Below are 20,769 nucleotides of genomic sequence, written 5' to 3' on the forward strand. Positions count from 1 at the left end.
CTAAGAGAGGCCTCATTTCTCACCTCTCATTGGCTGGTGTCCCCTCCCAACAGGGGGGCCTTCAAAGCCTCCTCAACTTCAGACCCCTACCACCCCTCCACTCTCCAGGGCACCTGCCCTTCCCGGCTTCTTGAGTCTCCCAGCCCTATCATGCTCAGGGCCCCAAACCCTCCCGTGGTACCCAAGTCTCCTCAAGGGCTACCCCCTGCCCAGCTCAACAGACTCTTCCAGTTCCCAAGTAGGTCCTGGCTCAGGCCAACGTTCACTGCAAATGTACCGAGTAACTACCAGGAGCAAAGCTCTGCTGGAGGCTGCAGAGTTCCCTGGTAAACGTGGGTTCCACTTCTGCACCCCCGTGTTTAGTTGTCAGAGCTGGGGCGGGGACCTTAACTTTTCTGGGCCTCGACTTCCCCTTCTCGCTCACGGAATAAAGCCTCTCCTGGGTGGGAAAAGGAGCACAGCCCAGGGTCCTGGGAGAGCAGAGGGGGCGCCTGAGGTAGAGGGAGGCCAAGCGCTCACGCTGCCTCCCACAGCCAGGCCTCCTTGCCTGTCGCCAGGTAGGTGACTGCGCGGGTCAGGTCGCCGGGCACGGGACCAGCCGGCTACAGCGGCGCCCAGGCTCTGGCGGGCCGCCAGGTGAGCGCGCCCAGGAGCTCCAAACGCGTCGCTGGCGGCCGTGCGTCCACCCGACCGACTTCGGGTCATGGAGCCGCACGCGGGGGGCGTCACGGACCCTAGGGGGAGCAGAGGAGGTACGGGAGGGTGAGGAGGAACTGGGCGCGTCCCTGCCACCCCTCGCCCCGCCTGTCTGCTCCTCACCTTTTCCTTCCGACAGGTAGTAAACAAAGCAGCCCAGGCGCCCTAGTGGCGGTGGCGGTGGCGGCGAGCAGGGGGGCCCGGCGACCCGGGCTGGGCTCCAGGTCTCCGACCTGCACCCGTACCCGCACCCGCATCCGCACCGCGGGGCCGTGTACCAGACCCGGGGGCTCTCAGGAGTCTCCGGGGAGTTGTGCCACAGGGGTCTGCCCGGGTCACTGGGGACACCTGGGCCCTCAGGGTCTGTAGTGAATTGCGGGGGTGGGGGCGTTAGGCGGGAAGCCTCTGGGATAAATGGAGGGGCAATCTGGGACTACGTGGGCCATCAGGGTATCTGGATACCTGGATATCTGGAAGGGGAACCGGGGGTGCCGGGGCCGCAGCGGCGGCCGACCCTGTTCTGTCGGGGCACCTGGAGAAATCGGGGTCCCTCTCGATATCGTGCAGAAAGAGTTTGGAATCCGGGCTTATGAAGGGGCAGTCGGAGACCTCCAGAGATAGTCCCAAGATGTTCGGAAGGGTCCGGGAATAATTCGGCCAAATAGCTGTCTCCAGGATTATGGTGGGGGCAGGCGGGGGTCCACCGGCATACTCGCGATGGTCTGGGGGTCGCGGGAGTCGAGAGGGGCAGTGGGCGACCTTCGGAACTATCGAGCGAGTGGTCGGGGGGCTCTGAAGATCTTGAGGGGCATTCTAGGTCTTCGGACGTCGGGGAGCGTGGGGGTTGGCCGAGGCTCCGGCGGGCGCTGACCTGTTCCTTTCACCCGCGCAGGCCGGGGCCTTTCCCTGCCCGCGGGACCCAGAGCCCGGCAGCTCCTGGCGCGGCTGGACGCGCGCCCCCTGGCGGCCCGAGCTGCGGCCGACGTGGCGGCGCTGGTACGCAGGACGAGCGCCACATTGCGCCTGCGCCCCAAGGCCGGTGCGTGTCGGGGGCGGGGCGGGGCCTCTCAGGGGGCGGGGTCTGACTGGAGCCGGATTCTGACGTAGCGGACCCGGGATGGTTGGTTGCTCCCCTGGGTGGGGCCAATGCTCCCCTGGGGGGACTGGTGGGGCGGGGCTCGGAGGGAGCTGCGAGACGGGGGAGCCCTGACGTGATCCTAGAATATTCCTCCAGGAGGTGACACTGGGAAGGTTACTGCAGTAGGTGAATGTTGCATGGCTAGTTGTGAGTGCGGGCCGGATTGGTTATCCCTGTCGGTGGGGCTTTGAATGGCATTTCTGAGAAGGTGGGTCCTGGAGAGCGTTGGGGGCGGGCACTTGGCTAAGGGGCGGTCCTGGAAGGCCACTCTAGGGGGTGGAGCCTACAAGCGCGAAGGGGCGGGACTCGAAATGTCAGGAATGGGTTGAAGTTCATAGGCCAGTTAGAGGGCGGAGCCTGGAAAGTTCAGGAGCCCAATCTTGGAATTGCACCCTCCAGGGAGGGCCTGAGGGTGTTAATATGAGGAGCGAGATCTGAGATCTTCGTGTGTATTAGAGGGCCGTAGGAAAGTCTGGAGGCTTATTCAAATAGCCGGGCCCAGATTTATTACTTAAAAAGGCTGGGGTCAAGTCAGTTATTCAGGTGTGCTGAGTTCAGTTAAATGAGTGCGTGTGTCTCTCTGCATTCCACAGGCAAGGAAATGAGGTGAGGCTAGAATGTTAAGTCAGGGGGTAGATCCATGTTGGTTTCCATGGAGTACCCCTCTGATTGCCTTTTTCATCTTCCAGCCATTAGTGTGCTAGATTCTGCCGACATAGAGGTTACAGACAGTCGCCTGCCTAATGCCACTTTTGTGGATCACCGGCCCCAGGTACCATTTTGTCCTCTTAAAGAATGCCACCTGTTTTTTAGACTGGAAATGTATGTACACTTGTGTCTTTACTCCAGCATCACCGGTCAGAGACCTTGGGTACAGGTACCGCACCGCCCCAAGTGACCCAGAATAAGGCACGTTCTGCTTCGAAGCCGCTCCAGGCCTCTGGACGGTTCTATGTGGAACTGGTTCGCGGTTCCGCGGGCTTTGGCCTCACATTAAGCGGCGGCCAAGATTCAGCCGGGGATACTCCTCTGGCAGTGCGTGGGCTGCTGAAGGATGGGCCGGCACAGCGCTGTGGTCGCTTGCAGGTAAGGTATAAGACACCCGTCATTAAACAAGGCTAGCCCAATCCTTACCCTTTGTTGGGGTGTTCTCCATCTGTTCTTTTACAACACCCCTCGCCTTGTACTCTTGCAGGCTGGGGACCTCGTGCTCCACATCAACGGAGAGCCAACGCAGGGCCTCACCCATGCGCAGGTGGTGCAGCGGATTCGCGCAGGCGGACCCCGTCTCCGCCTTGTATTAAGCAGGCCCCTTGAAACCCACCCAGGCAAGCCTGAGGGGATGGGAGGGCCTCAGAAAGGAGATGGAGGGTTTCCCAAAGGAGAGGGGTCAGAGATCTGTGAGAGGAAGGAGAGGGTGGCAGAGTGGAGAGGCCGGGGTCCAGGGCATGAAGAGGTGGTGGTCTCAGTGGGCAGGGTCAGAGTTCACTGCCTGTGACGGGTCATGGTATTACCAAAAGCAGGGTTGGGAAGGGCAGGGTCCCAGGATAGGAATAAAAGTAGGTCTTAGAGTGGAGGCTTTTGAGGTACTGGGAGAGGAGTGGGGAGAACGGGTCTGGGGTAAAAGTGGATGTTCGGAAGGAAGAGTTGTGGTCCTCGCATGAGAAGGCAGAATGGGTCTCAGCAGGGAGAGCATGGGATGGTGTAGTGAGGGGGATACAGAGGGTAGGGGGTCTAGTTCCAAAGCTGAGGGATCCATTACGGAAAAGGTTGGGAGTAGAGGGAGGTGGGTTAAGGAAGGGGAGAGTCTAGGGTACTAGATAGGAGGGGTTTGGCATCTTGAGGTCAAGGTCAGGGTTTGATTTCCTTTGGGGATTGTAGGAAATTATAAGGATTGGGGTCTCTGTCTCCTGCAGCCCCTGGAGCCTCCCTGCCACGCTCCACTATGGGGCTCGGCTCTCAGTTCCCCATCCTATCGCCCAATCTAACCCGCAGTTCTGCCATCCCCAGATCGCAGGCCAGATCCTGGTGGACCAGAGGTGATGAAGTCTCCCAGCGCCAGCGCTTCCCCACGTCAGCACCCGCTATCCCGTACTACAGCCCAAACCCAGGGCAGCCCAGAACCTAGCCCAGAGGGGGCAGCTGACTGCCCCGCGGTTCCTCCACCTGAGCGCCGCACAGAGGACCCTGATGACCGAACCCCAGGTTCCCCGGGACCCTGGCTGGTGCCGAGTGAGGAACGGCTCTCGCGGGCCCTAGGGGTCCCAGGGGCTGCGCAGCTTGCTCTCGAGATGGCAGCTGGGAGGCGGAGGCACTGAGCATGTAACAGAGGGTTCAGTGCTCCCTTGGTACAGCCCAACCTGTATCTGGCTTGCCCCGCCGACCGCACACTAGCATCGCTATCATGGGCGGGGAGAGCTTCCTCTCTGTGTAGTCTCACCCTGCCTCCTGCTGAGCAGCAGACCAGCTCATGCTCCCCTCGAGGTGTCAGTGGTACAGCCCTCCGGACGGGCCAGACCAGCGCTTCTGGTTTCGAGCGGGGGTGGTAATAAAATGGTTCGACCCAGTCTTGACTTGCCAGGTACTGTAGGCCGGGTGGGGCTCCTGAGTTCACCCGGTAAATGAGGGGGTGGGTCGATCTGGTTTCAAGGAGGGCTGCTTCTTGCAGCCATAGACAAACTTACTTCGTATTGTTTCACTCGTGCCTCTAGCGGGGTCTGCTTTTGCTGATCCTCAGCCAGGCGTGCTTTCTCCCCACTCGGTTTCTCTTCCCCAACTCTTGCTTCTCTCCGCATTCGTTTCACTTTTGGGGAGGTGTGCAGGGCTCACAGATAATCTTTGCTCGTGGCACGGGGAATGCAGAGGTGGGCCCGTTGTAGCAGGAGTGCACCTATATACCCACAGCTCCAGGCAGGAATCCTCCAGACCCTCAGCTGATGAGCAGATAGCAAGGCTAGAACCTGGGTGGCTTCTTTCGCCAGGAGCCTGTGGTCTCCCACTTCCGGCCTGGTTGACCAGCTTTTGCTGGCACGTAGACTGCCACCCTTAGGGCATTGGTTGGGGCCCTGGAGCCCCCTTTGGGGTGGAGTCGGGAAGGCGTGAGTCAGCGGGCTGGGCTAAAAAAAGGCTGTTAGAACCTTTGAGCCGTGCCCCCCTCTTCCATAGATGGTGAGGAACTGCAGCCAGGCTTGTATGCACACGCCACATGCTGGGCGTTCCAGTCCTGGGAGAGGCCAGAGTTTCCTCCATCCTGGGAGCAGAGCCCCAAAGCCAGGGCTTATATGGCCAGCGGGACTCCAACTGGGATAGCCCCAAAGCCAGCACTGGCTGAAGCCAGAAATGTCCAGTCACCTCCGCTTGTCACCACATCCTGAACACTTGGCCCCATACCCCCAATGAAGGAAGCTGTGGTCAGGCAGGAGTGGGCAACTCCCACCTCTACAGGGAGGGGTCGGAGAGGGGTGACAAATTGAAAGACCAGAGGTGAGTTTCCAGAGTGACACTGAGAGGAGAGAAGGACTGCAAATCCAGGCTGGGAGCCAGGGTATAAAGAGGTGACCCCTTGAATGGTCAGCACTGTGGACATTGTGGGAGAGTGCGCTGGGGCTTCCAGCTACCCTTGACTCAGAGCCTGGTGGAGGTGTGGCTCTATGGAAGTCAGGAGCCCCAGTCCTATAAACACAGTCACACCCAGGAGACTAATAATAGTAACCCAGCCACCATTTACTTAGCCTTGCCCCCCCCCCCCCCCCGTTGGCTTTACTTGCACTATCTATTTTCATCTACTTACTCCTCTACTCAACAATCCTGTTATGTCCATTTCATGGGGGAGGGAAGTGAGCCCAGACAGTATAAATGACTTGAGGGAGGGTGTTGAAGCAAGATTTTTTTTTTTTTTTTTTTAAATTTTTTTTTTTTTTTTTTTTTTTTTTCAACGTTTATTTATTTTTGGGACAGAGAGAGACAGAGCATGAACGGGGGAGGGGCAGAGAGAGAGGGAGACACAGAATCGGAAACAGGTTCCAGGCTCTGAGCCATCAGCCCAGAGCCTGACGTGGGGCTCGAACTCCCGGACCGCGAGATCGTGACCTGGCTGAAGTCGGACGCTCAACCGACTGCGCCACCCAGGCGCCCCATGCAAGATTTAATCAAAGCCAGAATGGGGTACCTGGATGGCTCAGTAGGTGAAGTATGCAACTCTTGATCTGAGGGTTTTATTCAGCCCAGCCCGCTGACTCACGCCTGTGAGTTTGAGCCCTATGTTGGGTGTATAGATTCCTTTAAAAAAATCTTTTTAGGGGCGCCTGGGTGGCGCAGTCGGTTAAGCATCCGACTTCAGCCAGGTCATGATCTCGCGGTCCGTGAGTTCGAGCCCCGCGTCGGGCTCTGGGCTGATGGCTCGGAGCCTGGAGCCTGTTTCCGATTCTGTGTCTCCCTCTCTCTCTGCCCCTCGCCGTTCATGCTCTGTCTCTCTCTGTCCCAAAAATAAATAAACGTTAAAAAAAATTAAAAATCTTTTTAAAAAAATCTTTTTGGGGGCACCTGGGTGGCTCAGTTGGTTAAGCATCCGACTTCAGCTCAGGTCATGTTCTCATAGTTGGTGAGTTCAAGCCCTGGATAAGGCTCTCTGCTGTCATCAGGGAGCCCGCTTTGGATCTTTTGTACCCCCCTCCCCTGCCCTTCCCCTGCTTGCTCTCTCTCTTGCTCTCAAAAACAAACATTAAAAAATCTTTTTTTTTTGAGAGAGAGAGAGAAAAAAAAAAGAGTGCAAGTGGGAGAGAGGGAGAGAGAGAATCTTAAGCAGGCTCCATGAGATCATGGAGATCATGGAGATCCATGAGATCAACTGTGGGATCAGGACCTGAGCCAAAAATTAAGAGTCAGACACTTGACTGACTGAGCCACCCAGGTGCCCCCTAAAAAATCTTAATCAAGGCCAGATTCCCAAGCCTGTCCTCTTAATCTCACCTGCATCTGACAAAATAATTGCACTAGGGAGACGCTGGTGGAATGAAAAACAAAGATTTCTAACCTTGTGTAGATTTATGTCAGAAAAGAAAAGACAAGAAAATGAATAAATAAAGGATAGCTTCAGAGCCCAGAATCATAAAAATAGCAAAAGGAGGTTATGTTGGTGGAGGTGATGATGGTGGGCTGCTGGTCTCTTTGGAGACATAACATTTGAGCTGGGACCTGAATGACCAGAAGCCAAATGTATGAAGAGCTTGAGGAAGGGCATTGACAGCCATGGGAACAGCAAGTGCAAAGGCCCTGAGGTGGAGCAGAGTTTGTTTTGTTCTAGAATCTCAGACATGTCCTCACAAAGTTGAAAGCACACACTCAGGGGTGGGAGAAATGTGCTTCATTCCTTCCACCACCCAACCACTCTCAGCAATTTGGGCTGACAGAGGGGTGCCCCTTCCTTGGTTTTGAGGGGCCCCAGGTTGGGGGTACAGGCAGGTCCTTGTGTTGAACTGTCCTGGCCTTCCAGCCACAACTCTTCCCTCCTAAAATGAGGTGAGAATAAAACCAAGTCCAGTCTGGATAGTGTGATCCTCAGCACATCTCCATAGATATCCAGATTCCTGTGACCAGGTGCATGTCTCAGATGCAGAAATCAAGGCTGAGTCAGGAGAAATTGCTCACTTAGGATGACACACTTCAAATGTCATCAGCATTGTCACCCAGACTGGCACCCCAGGAGCCTTCCTCTCATCTTGTCAAACTTCCAGCAATAAAGAAATCCATGCTCCTTTCCCATTCCTCATCAAGGGCTGTGCTGGTGGCTGCTCTCCTTAGAACCAGGAAATGGAGGCCCAGCACTTAGGGCCAGGGCTTCCCTAGGATTGCAGAACAGAGAATCAGACCCTGGGCTGTGACACTGTTAATAATATCTGTCCCGATTTACCGAGCAGCTTGATGCTCACCAAGCCCTGTTCTCTTTTAGCCGGTGCGCTAGCACAGTCTCATTTCCATCACTGCTAAGAGGTTTATTCCACCAACCATGATCTTTTATCCGAAATCCCGAAGTCCAAAAAGCACATGTTGGGAACCATTTGGTTACAAAACCTGACCTGACTTAACGAGGCACAATTTTCAGTTCTGACTTATCCCACTTACTGTAAACGACATCCACACCTTTTCTTGAAGAAATATTAAGGTGTTTTTGTTTGTTTGTTTGTTTGTTTGTTTTTTAACGGAGCAGCCTCAAACCTCGCTGAGAGTGTCAAGAAACACAACTAAGATCCGAAATATTCAGAATTCTGGAAACACACATGGGTTTAACCATGCCCTCAGTCATTTTTACAGCTAAGGAAACGGAGTCATACCTCTCCCTCCTCTCCTCCCACCAAAACCAGATCCCCGCGGTTCCCAATTGAGTCAGCACCGAAAGCATTCCTATTCTGAAAGCGCGAAAGGTCTCGCCATTACCGCCATTACCGCACTTGGTACCCCGCACTGCCAAGCCTCAAAGGCTGGCGCCTCTGGAGGTGGGGCGCCCTGGGGGCTATGAGCCAGGCGGGGAGTATCCTTGGCAGGCGGGGCAAAGGGGCTTCCGGGGCGGCAGCCACCTGGCCCGGCCCCCTCCGGCCCCGCCCGCTTCTGCTCTGCGAGGTGATTCACTCCCTCCTTCGCCTCGGGGGCCCCCTTCCCGTCCAGACGGCGGGCAAGACGGCAGGGTGTGCAGCGTCCCCCAATCCACGGGCAAGCAAGTAGATACTCTGTGCCCCTAGGGACTCCAGCGCACCCCATGGCGGATTCCGAGCGCCTCTCGGCTCCCGGCTGCTGGGCCGCCTGCACCAACTTTTCGCGCACCCGAAAAGGAATTCTCCTGTTGGCTGAGATTGTGAGCGTCCCGGGATAGGCGGGTGGGCAAAGGCGGGGTGGGGTGGCTGGACCACGCGTAGCCCGGCGACCCCAGGTGAGGCAGACGTGGGCCCGGAGGCGCTCCCCAGTGAGGCGAGGGTGGGTGACTTAGTGGCAGAGGCCCGAAACTGGGGGCTCGGGGCGAGTCCGTGGGGTTTGGAGAAGGTGGTCAGGAGCTGCTGGGCCACGGGGTGACGCAAGGGGTCCATAGAGCATATGTGGGGCCCTGTGGAGGGAGACCGCGTGGACACATCGGTGGGCTCAACCGAGGGATCCTAGGGGGCTGGGAGGTGGGGGCCTCCCGTGGCAGGGCGTGGCGCGGCCTGGGCACAGGCGGGCGGGCTGGCCGGGATCCCAGGGGCGGGGCCTGTTGGGGTGGGGCCCTGAGAGCTGGTCCTTTGGGGTAGGGCGGTCCGCCTTTTACCAGTTCTTCCTCACCCTTCTGTGGTCGGGTCGGAGGTCCTTAGCTATTCCGGCCGCTCAGGAGCCTGGGTTTCCTACCTCCCTCAAAGTGGGCGCCGCCTTTGATTCACTTGTAAAAGGGGTGCGACGCCTTTAACACAGCCCTGCCCCTCCGGTGTCATTCTCACCGCTTCCCAAAAGGGTTGCCGAGGGAACCGCAGGTCCCGCCCCTGTCAAGGCCCTGAAGCTGGCGCCAGCAGTACTCACAAAACACCTGGCTGCACCACTCCCAGCAGCCCGCCCCTATGCTGGAAGGGAAAAGGGGCGAAATTGAGGCACCCAACGCTACCCCTTACTAGCTAGGTGACCCTGGGCAAGTCACTTAACCTCTCTGGAGCTCACTTTTCTCACCTGTAAAATAAAGATACTAATAGTACCCAGCTCATTAGGTTGTCGTGATAATTAAGTAAATTAATATTTGTACAGCTCTTAGAAGAACCTTTGAGACACAATGAGCACACAATAAATGTTTAGCGATTATTATTTGTCATCTTTCCAGTCCTGGTAGGCATCAGAGTGTGAGACCTTCAGTTTAAATCAATCCCCTCAGCCCTGATGGGCACTGATCATAGGCCCCCTTTCCCCTGTCATCCTTCCAGATATTTTGCCTGGTGATTCTGATCTGCTTCAGTGCCTCCACACCGGGATACTCCTCCCTGTCGGTTGTTGAAATGATCCTTGCTACTATCTTCTTTGTCATCTACATGTGTGACCTGCACACTAAGATACAGATCATCAACTGGCCTTGGAGTGTGAGAAGGGGGCTGAAAATGGCGTGGTTAGGGAGGGACCTGGGCAGGTGGGATGGTCCCAGTAACTCTGGATGCTGACTTCCCTCTTCTCTTTACACCTCACAGGATTTCTTCCGAACCCTCATAGCAGCCATCCTCTACCTGATCACCTCCATTGTTGTCCTGGTTGAGAGAGGAAATGCCTCCAAAATCATCGCAGGGGTAAAAGCTGCAGGGGCAGCTCTAAAGTAAAGAGAGAGGGGTTTGAGAATCCAGGGGCCATTTCTGCCCCTGTTTTTGCTAGAAAGCGTGTGACCCCTAGCAGGCCACACTTGTCCTCAGAGCCTACAGGAAAGTCTGGCCCAGGCCCTGGTTTTCCTCCCAAGATCACCATTTGCTGTGAAAGGCCATACTTTGTCCAACACAGGGACCTTTGTGGGAAGAGCAAAGAGGCGGCCCCTTTGTCAATACATTAGACTATCATCTGCTAGAACTTTGTCTCAAATGTACAGTGTGAATGGTGCCGCCAACATGTGGGGCCACCATGTGGTTTCCCTGTGTTGGGATGGTCTAGGAGGAGGGAGGGTAGGGTAGATTCCAGTCTCCTGGTCTTTCCCTGGGGCTCTCTGGCTTCCTGATCTGGGTTTTAGTCACCATCCCTGTGTTGGGCAGTCATTGGAGGTGGTGGACAAAGAAGCAAAAGCCTGAGTAGGCTGACCAACCTAATCCAACCTCACTTACTCCCATCTCCACCCTCAGGTACTGGGCCTAATTGTCTCATGCCTCTTTGGCTATGATGCCTACATCACTTTCCCCTTGCAGCAGCAAAGACATACAGCAGCCCCTACTGGTAAGTGTGTGTGTGTGGGGGGGGGGGGTGGGGGGGAGTGTTGCTTAGGGGGCTGAGGAGAGAAGGAAAGGGGTCTCCCAAGGGCATGAATGCCCCTTATTGGTACTGATGGCTTTAGTGCCAGTAAGTACCATAAGCTTCAGTATTCTTGTCTGTAAATAGGCGTATGAATCCAGCCAATGCTTTCCTCTCTTTTCCTCACTTGCAGACCCTGCAGATGGCCCGGTGTAGGTGAACTCCCTTCATTTCTCTCTGCAACCTGCAAATAACACTTCCATGGAAATAGCTCCCTCCTGCTCCTACAGCACTCCCAGCCAACTCCCAGTCCCTTATTTGAAGTAAAAGTGCCTTTATCGGGAGAATCTATTTTCCTACCTGCCAATCCCTCCTGGGTGTGGCCATTTTTATGGGTGTGCCTATGTCCTCCTTCCTTCTGCAGTATCCAAAAGGAGACACCTGTTCTGCCTGGACTATGGACCCACTTAAGCCACAAAATGAGGGAGGAGGGAGCCTCAGATTTGAGATTTTAGGTCCCAGGTTGTGACCCACACCAAAAAAACTCCTCAGTGTGGGCGGTTCTGTGGAGGGATAAATAAAGAGATTGTTAGAACATATGGTAATGAATAAATTAATCCTTTGATCAAATGTGGATAAATCTCAAGCATCAGGAGGGGCAAAATTGGGAGGAGGACAGCTGGAGCAAGGAGGTAAAGAAGCCACACCTGTTTTACAACAAATATTAAATTACTCCATTAACAAAAAACAGATGAAGGAGGAAGGGGATTTATGATTTAGGTTGGGGGATGGGATCATCTACTTGGACTTGAGAATGGAGCCCTCCAGGACTACACTGCCTTCAAGCCACGATGCAGTTCTTGTCTCTGGCCTGGCGAGGCATCCCTGGGCGCGAGTTCCCGGAGAGCTGTGGAGATGGGGATTTAGGGGTTCCAGTTGCATTGTCCTGAGCAGGCCGGGGCCTGCACAGATGCGGGGGCAGCGGGATGCGTTCCCCTAGGAAGAAGCCATCCTCCTCTGAGGACTCAGAACTGGGGCTAGAAGGTGAGCTGGAACAAGATCCTGAGTCCGATCTTGATCCCAAGTCACATTGGTGGTGGCTATATCTGCCAGATTGGCGGCGGTGATAGTGGTGGTTGTGGTGGTGGCGGCGGTGGCGGCGGCGACGACGGGTGGGGGCCCTGGGTGGGGGACTGCGTGGCCTGCGACGCTGGGCTGGGGGCGCACTCAGGGTCCGCCGCGGGCCTCCCTCGGACACCAGAGGGTCACGGAAGCTGACACGAGGGGTGCTCTGGCGACCAAAGGCACCATCTTCCGGGCTCGGGTCTGGCTGTCTGGGGGGTCCTGGGGGTGGCTCGGGGGGACTGCGGAGCCCCAGCTCTGGCATGGAGTGGCGGTGGGGGGCCCCTCTCAGAAAGCGGGCTGGCTCCTCGGGGCCTGTAACTGAAAAGAGAGATGGAGCAACTCCCTGTTATCTCCCCCCGCCCCCAACCACCCAGGGGAGGCCTGTGGAAAGGCTTTCTCTGCTTTCCCCCATCGGGACTGGGAAAGTGGGGACAGGGGTCGGAGAGGGGCAGCAAGGTGGGGAATTTGGGCAATATGAGGCCTAGGGCAGGCTATGGGTGGAGGGAATGGGAGCTAGGCTTCTGATAGAAGGGGCGTGGCATGGGCTAAAGCCGACCAAATTTGCCTTAGGATAGGGGCGGGGCCTGGGCGTGGAGGGTGGAGGGTCGAGGGTTTGGAAGGAAGGAGGAACAACTCGGGCTCAAGCAGGAACAAGTTGAGGCTAGGGGACTGGCCTTGTAACTGAGCGGGGAGGAACCAGGGTTCACGAGGGGGTGTAGTTTGGGCTGGAGACGAGACCTAGTTTGGGGATGGAACAAGGGTTGAGATGGGGGCGGTGCCGGGGATGCCCCAGGTGAAGGGCCTGGGTGAATCGAGCTCAGGGGGCCAGGGTTGAGGCGGAGGGACGAGTAGAGGCTGGGCGTGGCTCTAGAGGCTGGGCGTGGCTCGAGGGTTAGCTCACCAGGCTCCGGCTCCGTGCTGGTGCCTTTGGTGGAGGTCTCGGACGCCTGCTCCGCAGCAGAGAAAGAGGCCGTGGATGCTGCAAGAGGCGCGGGGACCGTGCCCGCGCTCCAGCTACGGCGGCCGGACCCAGAAGCCGTGGGCTCCGACCCCAGGCTGCAGGCTCTCGAGCAGAAGATTAGGCCGCGGCGTGGCAGGAAGGGGCGGCCCAGCAGGGCTCGCCCGCAGCGACTACAGCAGAAGCAGCGGTCTGAGGCGTGCCAGTGCTGGCCCTCATAAGCCATCTGCCCCTGGTCCAGGCCTGCAGAGACCGAAGAAGGGGGAAGCTGAGGCAGGGTCATCAGGCATATCCCCACCCGTTCTGAATGGGCCCTTATTGGGAAGAGGCAGGGAATCTGAGGCAGGGTGTCCCAAGACTCCCTCCTTCCCCCAACTCTTCAGAATGGGGCTCTTCTCTGGAGAAAGCGGGAAACCCGAGCTTTGGGCTTTGCCCTGAGTTTCGTCATCCCTTCTTTTCTGGAAACTGTTTCCTCCTTCCCTTTCTTTCCTAGGGTGCTCCCTCCCAGAGTTGGGGCTTGGCATTGGACTCTAAGATGTGGGTCAGGCTTCAACTTTAAGAAGTGGCTTCTGGTGCATGGGGTGCAGAAGGCAGACCTGATGAAAAGACCAGGGTGGTGGGAACAGGGCTTAGAAGGTAGGGCGGGGCCTTGGTAGGAAAGGAGTGGGCCTTAGACGGTAGGGTGTGGTTTAGAAGGTAGGAGGAATCTTTACAGAATAGGGCACAGCTTGGGGGAGTTGGGCTTTGGATGAGGGACTAAAGGAGGGGGGAGGGGCTGGGAATTAGAGGGAACTCTGGAAGTGGGCCTAGATGTGTCGTGGTGCCTAGTGTTGTGCAGGTGGGGTTTAGAAAGTACGGCATAACGGGGGATACCGGTGAGAGATTTGCAGTGAAGGGTATAGGGCTTTGGTCCTGGCACTAGACTGAAAGCATGGAATATTAACGGAGGATCCTGCTGGGGTGGTGCTGTGGCCCAGCTGTCCATCTGTCCCCTTGTTCAATGTCACGTTCACCCACCAATGTGCTCCCCACAGCCATCACAGTACTCCGCATGGCGGGCCTCGTAGCAGGCACAGCAGTGGGGGCGGCTCTGACGCATGACGTAGCGCTGCCCTCCTAGCGATGCTTCACATTCAAAGCAGCAGAAGTGACCCATGTGCCAGTGCCGGCCCTCAGCCTCGGTGCACTCAGGGGAGAAGATGATCTGGGGGGGGGAGAACACAGGCCACCTTGGCCATCAGAGGGGCCTGCCCGTGGCCCTGCCCACTCTCCACTCCCACCCCTGGGTAGAGAGGCACGAACCTCATCACAGGCTTGGCAGCGCGGGCGCAGGCATTCAGCATGGTGACGACCACAGTAGACTTTGCCAGCATGATAGAAGTAGATGAGGTCCACCAGCAGCTCCCGGCACGTGGAGCACACAAAACACTGTGGGTGCCAGCAGGCACCCAGGCCTGCCCTGCTGGCAAACACTGCGATGTCCCCACCTCCAATCTGCTTCCCGCACTGCCAAATGACAGATAGACACTGCCACCAAGATGGTCAGATGGATGGGGTCAGCCAAGTCATGCAGGTCGCACTTGGGCCATCCCCATGGCAGACCTCTGTGACTGGTTCCACCAGTGGGGTAACTTTGAAACAGGTCCTGCTTACAGGGGCGGGTACCTTACAGACTGACCCTGCTCCTGGGGGAAACCATAGAGACAGGCCCTTCTAATCATGGGTGGCCTTAAAGGCAAATCTTGGCTTTAGGGAGCTGGGGAAATCAAAGAGATAGACCTGGCCCAGTGGGGGAAACTTAGTGACAAACCTCACTTTAGATCCTAACCGTAGGATTTAGGGTCAGGCTCTACCTACCAGGAGGGGCCTTGAAGATAAATTTGACCCACCACTGGGCCCTACAGACAGGTCCTGCTACTGGGGGTCAGTTCTTAAGGACATGTTGCAACCACAAGAGGACCAGAGAGCCCACACCTCACATCCACTGCGTGGAGGGAACTAATAGAGAAGGTCCACTAGAGCCTCCCGAGAGACAGACCACACTCAACAGTGAGATGGGAGGAACAGGCCCTGTCCACCAGGGGGTCCTACAGACAGACCTTGCTGGCCAGGGAGGTGGCAAGGGATGGTCCATGCCTAACAGTGGGATAGGAGGAAAAGACCCCATCCACCAGAGGGGACATTAGAGACAGACCACTAGGGCTTACGTGGCAGGCCTCATCTTACCAGGGCCTGGAACAAAGGCACTACTCACTCACCCAGGCCCTCCCTTGCTCACCTCCTCACAGATGGCTCCAGTGATGGTCACAGGGAAGATGCGCACAGTGCCGCGCCCCAGATTCTCTCGTTTCCGCTGCTGGCTGAAGGCTCTGAGCTCTTTCTTCTCTTCCTCTTCCAGTGCTGTGCAGTACTGTGCCTGGGGTAGGAAGGTCTTCCAGGCACCTCCCACGATGCCTGCCCCTCCCCACCTTCCAGAATTCATCCCAGCTCAGAGTTCACTTCTAGGTCTTTCTATAGATGTTACTTCCTGCCTGAAATTCCCACCCCTTACCTCTTCTCCCGAGGCTCAGCTGTGGTTTTGCCAAGGAATGTCCTGATTGTCCCTGTCTGTCCAGACCTCAGATCAGCTTACCTTTCCTCCTCTGACCCTGTCCATTTCTTTTTTAAAAAATGTTTTATTTATTTATTTTGAGAGAGACAGACAGTGTGAGCAGGGAAGGGATAGAGAGACAGGGAGAGAGGGAGAGAGAGAGAGAGAGAGAGAGAGAATCCCAGGCAGGCTCCGCAGTGTCAGCGCAGAGCCCAACACGGGGCTGGAACTCACAAAATTGTGAGATCATGACCTGAGTCGAAGTTGGATGCTTAACCGGCTGAGCCACCCAGGTGCCCCTGGCCCTGTCCATTTCTTTCTAGCTGCTTAGCATATGCTCAGGCTGTGCCCCCCACCCCCACCCCGACCTGGCATGCCCTTCCTGTCTTTTCTCTCCTCACCTCACTGTCGTGTGGGGGCAGCTGGTGCAGCAGCTGCTTGATCCTGTATTTCTCCCCGGGACTGTTGACATAGGGGACCTTGTCCTCTGGGAGGCAGCTGAAAAACTGGTATACCTGGGAGGACACGGGGAATGGGAGACAATGATTGAGACTAGGGGTGAGTTGTGATACAGTGAGATGGTGGGACCCTACTTCTCTGAGAAAATTAAAGTCATCACAAGGGAATGTCTAGTGACACTCTCCATCTCCCCTTCCTACAGTCTGGATCATTTCCATCACCCCCCAAATACACTGTAAGTTCTTTCAGGTCTTGACCCCACTTTCCTTTCCATCATTCTCTTTCCTTTTACAGCTGTTGGGTGCATTCACTGTGTCCACTTCCTCTCCTCCCATTGTCTCCAGACCCGACCTCAGTCAGGCTTCCCCACCCCTTCCATCCCTGCCCCTCTTCCAAAGCTGTTCCTGTCATGGTCATTGACAAGGTGCACACCATTAAAATCATTGTTCAGGTCTCAGGCCCTATAACAACTGGACTCTTCAGTAGCACTGGACACAGTTGATCGCTCCCTTATCCTGGAAACACTTTGTTCCCTTGGCTTCTAGAACACCACACTGTCTTGGGTTTCCTCTACCTTATTGGCTGATCCTTCTCTGTCTCCCTTTTGGTTCCTCCTCAAATAGCTGAGCCCCAAATGTGGGAGGGTTCTCAGGCTCATCCTTGGGTTTCTTGACTCTCTCTACATTCAGTCCCTTGGGAATCATGTCCAACCTCATGGCTATGAATACTACGTCATGGCTAATGCCTCACAAATGCATACCTCCAGCCCTGTGACTTCTCCCCTGATATCCCAGCAACATGGCCACTCAAACCTTTAACAGGCATCTCAAACTCCAGATGGCCAAACCCAAATTTATGTTCTTACTCCTCAACTTGCTCCAGCCTTGGCCGGTCCCACATCAGTTAATCCATCCATCCTTGAGGTCATTTTTGACTCCTCTCGCTCACATATTCACAAGCAAATCCTCTTAGCTCTGCTTGTGAAACATCTGCAATCTGATCACCACTTGCTACGTATACTGCCAATATTGTCATCAGTCACAGGACTACTCCAGTAGCCTCTTCCTCACTGCCCACCCCCCCCGCTTCCAGCCTTACTCCTTGTTTGTTCTACACGCAGCAGTCAGAGGGATCCTGCTAATCCTAAAACAAACCACATCCCTTTCTGCTCACAACACTTTCGTGGCTTCCCCCTCACTGAGTAGAGGTCCAAGTCTTCTCCATGACCCCCCTCCACCTCTTGGACTTCACCTCCCCCCACTTTCCCAGTCACTCACTGTTCTAGCTACACTGTCTCCTCACTGTTCCTCACACGTGCCAAGAATGCTGCTGCCTCAGGGCCTTTGCATCAACTCTTCCTTTTGCCTGGATAGCTCTACCCTTGGGTATCTGCATGGCTTACTTCTTTACCTCCTTCAGGAAGCCCAAACATCATATTCTCACAGAGGTTGACTTGGGCACCCTATTTACAGTTCTAACTTTCTCTCTACTCCTTCCCTGCTTTTTTTATTGCATAGTCCTTACACCATCTGACATATTTTTATAGGTTTGTTTATATTGGCTGTTGTTCACTTTAGGAATCTAACTTCCATGTGGGTGGATGTATTTTTTTTGTGTGTTTTGTTCACTGCTGTGTCCTCAGTGCCTAGAACAGTGTCTGGGATGCAGTAGGTGTTCAATAACTATTTGTTGAATGAATTAATTAATGGTGATGTGGTGAATGAAGTGCTGGGATAAGACCTGAGTTAAGAGATAGAATAGGAGTGGGGTGAACATGCCCTAATTAACCCACTCAATGATCACTCAGGGTCCCCTGAGAATTGTGGGGGGCCGACCACTGTGAGATTACATAGGGGTCAGAAGGATACATGCAATTTGACCACACACCCTAGTGTGGTCCCACAAATAGGTTTATATATGTGTGTGCCTGCATGTGTGTGCATCCACTGGAGAACAGGAGCAGGTGGCAGCCTCTGGTCACCTGCTCTGGCTTGAGACCAGGGGGCACCCAGGCATACTCCTCCGAGGCACAGCCAGAGTCATCATCGGAGATGGAGTGGTGCTGGAAGTCTGAGATTAGCCGACACATGATGCGTTCCAGATCCACAGGCACCATGTGCACAGCATGCTCTTCCCTCGGGCATTTGCAGTGCTGACAGATCTTTCTGAGGGAGAGGGAAGGGTGTCAATTACTAAGGCATAGTAGCTCACTTGGACCCTTTGGCAGCCCCAAGGAAGTACAAATAAGGGGCAGGGACATACAGATTATTGTCACCCAAGGACTCTAAGCCAGGACAGGGCTCTGGGCCCAGGGGTGGGACTGCTGTGGGTGAGAGAGGAGCAGAAGGAGTGGCTGTGAACTGCAGGTGGGGCTGTGGCCCCTGACTATCATCTCTGGGACTCGGTCAGACTGTCCTGGCAGTGGGCCTGAATAAAGGTGGGGCTCTGAGTCTGAGATTGGAGTTACATATTCAGAGGTTTCTTTCCAGGACTGGCTTTGGATATTGTGGGGGAACTTTTCCTAGAGGCAGGCTCTAGCCTGTGCTGGGTCTGAACTTGTGGGCGGGTGGGGGCTCTGAGCCTGTGGGTAGGGCCTGAGTGTGCCGGCTGTGGGTTCTGTGGGATTTCACGAGACGTTTTGGGTACAGGGCTCCAGGTGGAGGATAGGACACTGGGTCTGGGAGAAGAGTTCTGAGTCTGAGAGGGGCTGGATGTCAGTGGATGCTGCTCAGCCCCTGGGACTGAGGACTTCCCTAGGGATGGACTGGCAGCCAGGCGAGAACACTTCTGGGGGGCGGGGCTATGTAGTGGGTGGAGTTTTCCTGGGAACTGGACAATTGGGAATGAGTCAGGGGGTGGGGCCCTGAGTCTGAGCGTAAGGCTATTGCCCCAACTGAGCTGCTTCCATGGACTAAGCTCAAGCCTACGGGTGTGGCCTGAGCTTCTGGGGGTTCCCCTGAGGACGGGGCCCTGACAAAGACAAGGCCCTCAGATGGTCACCTACCTCCAGCCGTGCAGCAGGAAGCCGGGGCACTGTTCCCTGCAGGAGTTGCAGGGCTGGCCGCGGTCTGGGTCCTCCGCCTCTGGAGGCTGAAGTGGGTGAGGGCAGACGCGGTACCAGACGAGGTGCGGGGGCGGGGAGAGAGAAGTCAACGCCCGCCTCTCCACTCCCAGGCCCGCGACCGCACGCCAGGGCCTGTCCCACCAGGGCAGCGGTGGGCAGGCTGGGACAGCGCCGGGAGTGCAGGAGAGGAGGACACAACTGAGGTAGAGGCGGGGAAGTTGAGGCCACCTTCCTATATACCCCTTTTCAGGGAATTCCCTTCCCCCTCACCCAGCCTTGGACACCTCCCACCAGCCTCTGACTCCTCCAGGCCTCAAACACCTCCCCCAGAACTCAGAACACTCTCCACACCAGAGCACCAAGACTCTAATCCGGGTGTCCCTCCCAGGCCTCATCTTGGCCCCTTCTCCATCCAGGAGGCCAGCAGCACTCCAATTCCACAGGGTAGGAGTCTGAGGCCCCATCCTCACTTGGGATCCCCACATGAACCCTGTCCCTCTTTTCCGAAGCCCTTCCCCCAAACCCTGGCTTCCCCCCTTTCATACCTAAGGAACTGGATCAGGATCTCAGGAGGCCCATGATCCATTCAATAATCCCCACCCCAAGAAGTCTTGGCCTTTGGTCCTTTGGACCACCAAACCCAGACCCCACTTAAAGACCCCCTCCAAAGGAAGAGCAGCCCCACTATCTAGGAGGTCAAAAAGCTCCTGGCTCAGGTAGAAGCCTGGAAGCCCTCTAACTCCAAATCCCAATCCCTGGACCCTTAGTATTTAGGCACCTCAGGAGTGTAGGACCTCACCCCTAAGATCACTTTCTGCCAAGGTACAAGATTCCCTCAGATGCTCAGGAGGTCCTTACTCAATTCAGGACTCCATGATCCAGTCTTTTGGCCCTCAGAATCCCCTCCCAGAATTCACACGAGAGGACCACCAGGTCCTGGGGTGCTGATGGAAGTGTGCAGAGAGGCGATTAGGGAGCATTTGCCACCAGATCTCCACGTTCCTTCATCCACACGTTTCCAGCAGCCCCAGCCCGTCTGTTCTGGGAATCTGGAGATGGGGATTCCCAAACCCTCAGTGGCGCGCCTCCTCGCTATCCCTATCCTCTGCCCCCTCTCCTGGGCCTCAGTTTACCCCTGACTCCCACCGCTGCCCCGAGTATCGCTCACCGCGCGACCGGAGCGGCGCCTCCGGGACCCACGCGCGAACATGGCGCGCCCGGGCAGGGTCAAGCCGGGCAGGGTCAGGCCGATGGAATCCTCACGGGCCGTCAGGCCACCGCGCGTCCGGCCTGGGAGATCTGTTCCGTATATCTGACACCGGCATGGGAGGAGCGCGCCAAGCACCGCCCGCTCCTGGGCCTGCACTCACTCCTGGGCCAAGGCGCCCCCTGCCTAGAGGTGAGGGGCACGCAGCCCAGGAGCGCCGTACAGGAGAGCTCCCCAGCTTTCCCGCCCCGAGCCAAAACCAGGCCTCAGAAGGCACGCCTCCCAGAACCTCAGGGTAACACATGGCCTCTCACGGAATATTTTAGGGCCTGAAGAGGCGGGGGGGGGGGGGGGGGGGGGGGGGGGGGGATGCGGGGGAGGGGAACTTGGAAGTGGCCACCTGGCTGCAAGGAGTGGTGCGCTAGGGTACTTGTACTGGCGTTTCATGTCCATTTATCTTGGATGTTATTGGGAGGAGGGGTTAAAGCCACCTCTTGGCCCCCTCCCCACTGGTGATCTTCTGAGGGTCTCTTTCTCCCCAGTGAATGCTGCAAGTGTGATCCCCAAGCCCATTGCAGTCCCAGCTGGTGCTCCCTCACCACCATCA

The 20,769-nt window shown here is 56.3% G+C and overlaps 3 protein-coding genes across 3 annotated transcripts; 2 read left to right on the forward strand and 1 right to left on the reverse strand.

The window, feature by feature from the left end:
• Nucleotides 1–613: 613 nt before the first annotated feature.
• Nucleotides 614–4,401, forward strand: MAGIX (MAGI family member, X-linked). The gene is made up of 6 exons (XM_043569925.1): nt 614–752; nt 1,589–1,735; nt 2,524–2,606; nt 2,684–2,920; nt 3,030–3,201; nt 3,845–4,401. The coding sequence occupies exons 1-6, from the start codon at nt 704–706 to the stop codon at nt 4,150–4,152; spliced, it is 996 nt and encodes a 331-aa protein (XP_043425860.1). The 5' UTR covers nt 614–703; the 3' UTR covers nt 4,153–4,401.
• A 3,824-nt stretch (nt 4,402–8,225) lies between these two features.
• Nucleotides 8,226–11,358, forward strand: PLP2 (proteolipid protein 2). The gene is made up of 5 exons (XM_043571622.1): nt 8,226–8,681; nt 9,763–9,915; nt 10,021–10,116; nt 10,654–10,744; nt 10,953–11,358. Exons 1-5 carry the CDS (start codon nt 8,586–8,588, stop codon nt 10,973–10,975), a joined length of 459 nt encoding a protein of 152 aa, XP_043427557.1. The 5' UTR covers nt 8,226–8,585; the 3' UTR covers nt 10,976–11,358.
• Nucleotides 11,359–11,361: 3 nt separating this feature from the next.
• Nucleotides 11,362–20,267, reverse strand: PRICKLE3 (prickle planar cell polarity protein 3). Its single transcript, XM_043571621.1, has 9 exons — nt 20,124–20,267; nt 18,896–18,981; nt 17,873–18,056; nt 15,834–15,947; nt 15,121–15,258; nt 14,145–14,348; nt 13,860–14,046; nt 12,786–13,085; nt 11,362–12,202 (listed from the first exon to the last, which is right to left on the reverse strand). The coding sequence occupies exons 1-9, from the start codon at nt 20,163–20,165 to the stop codon at nt 11,601–11,603; spliced, it is 1,857 nt and encodes a 618-aa protein (XP_043427556.1). The 5' UTR covers nt 20,166–20,267; the 3' UTR covers nt 11,362–11,600.
• Between the last annotated feature and the right edge of the window lie 502 nt (nt 20,268–20,769).

Source organism: Prionailurus bengalensis, chromosome X, assembly GCF_016509475.1.
Source record: "Prionailurus bengalensis isolate Pbe53 chromosome X, Fcat_Pben_1.1_paternal_pri, whole genome shotgun sequence".
Classification (NCBI taxonomy): domain Eukaryota; kingdom Metazoa; phylum Chordata; class Mammalia; order Carnivora; family Felidae; genus Prionailurus; species Prionailurus bengalensis.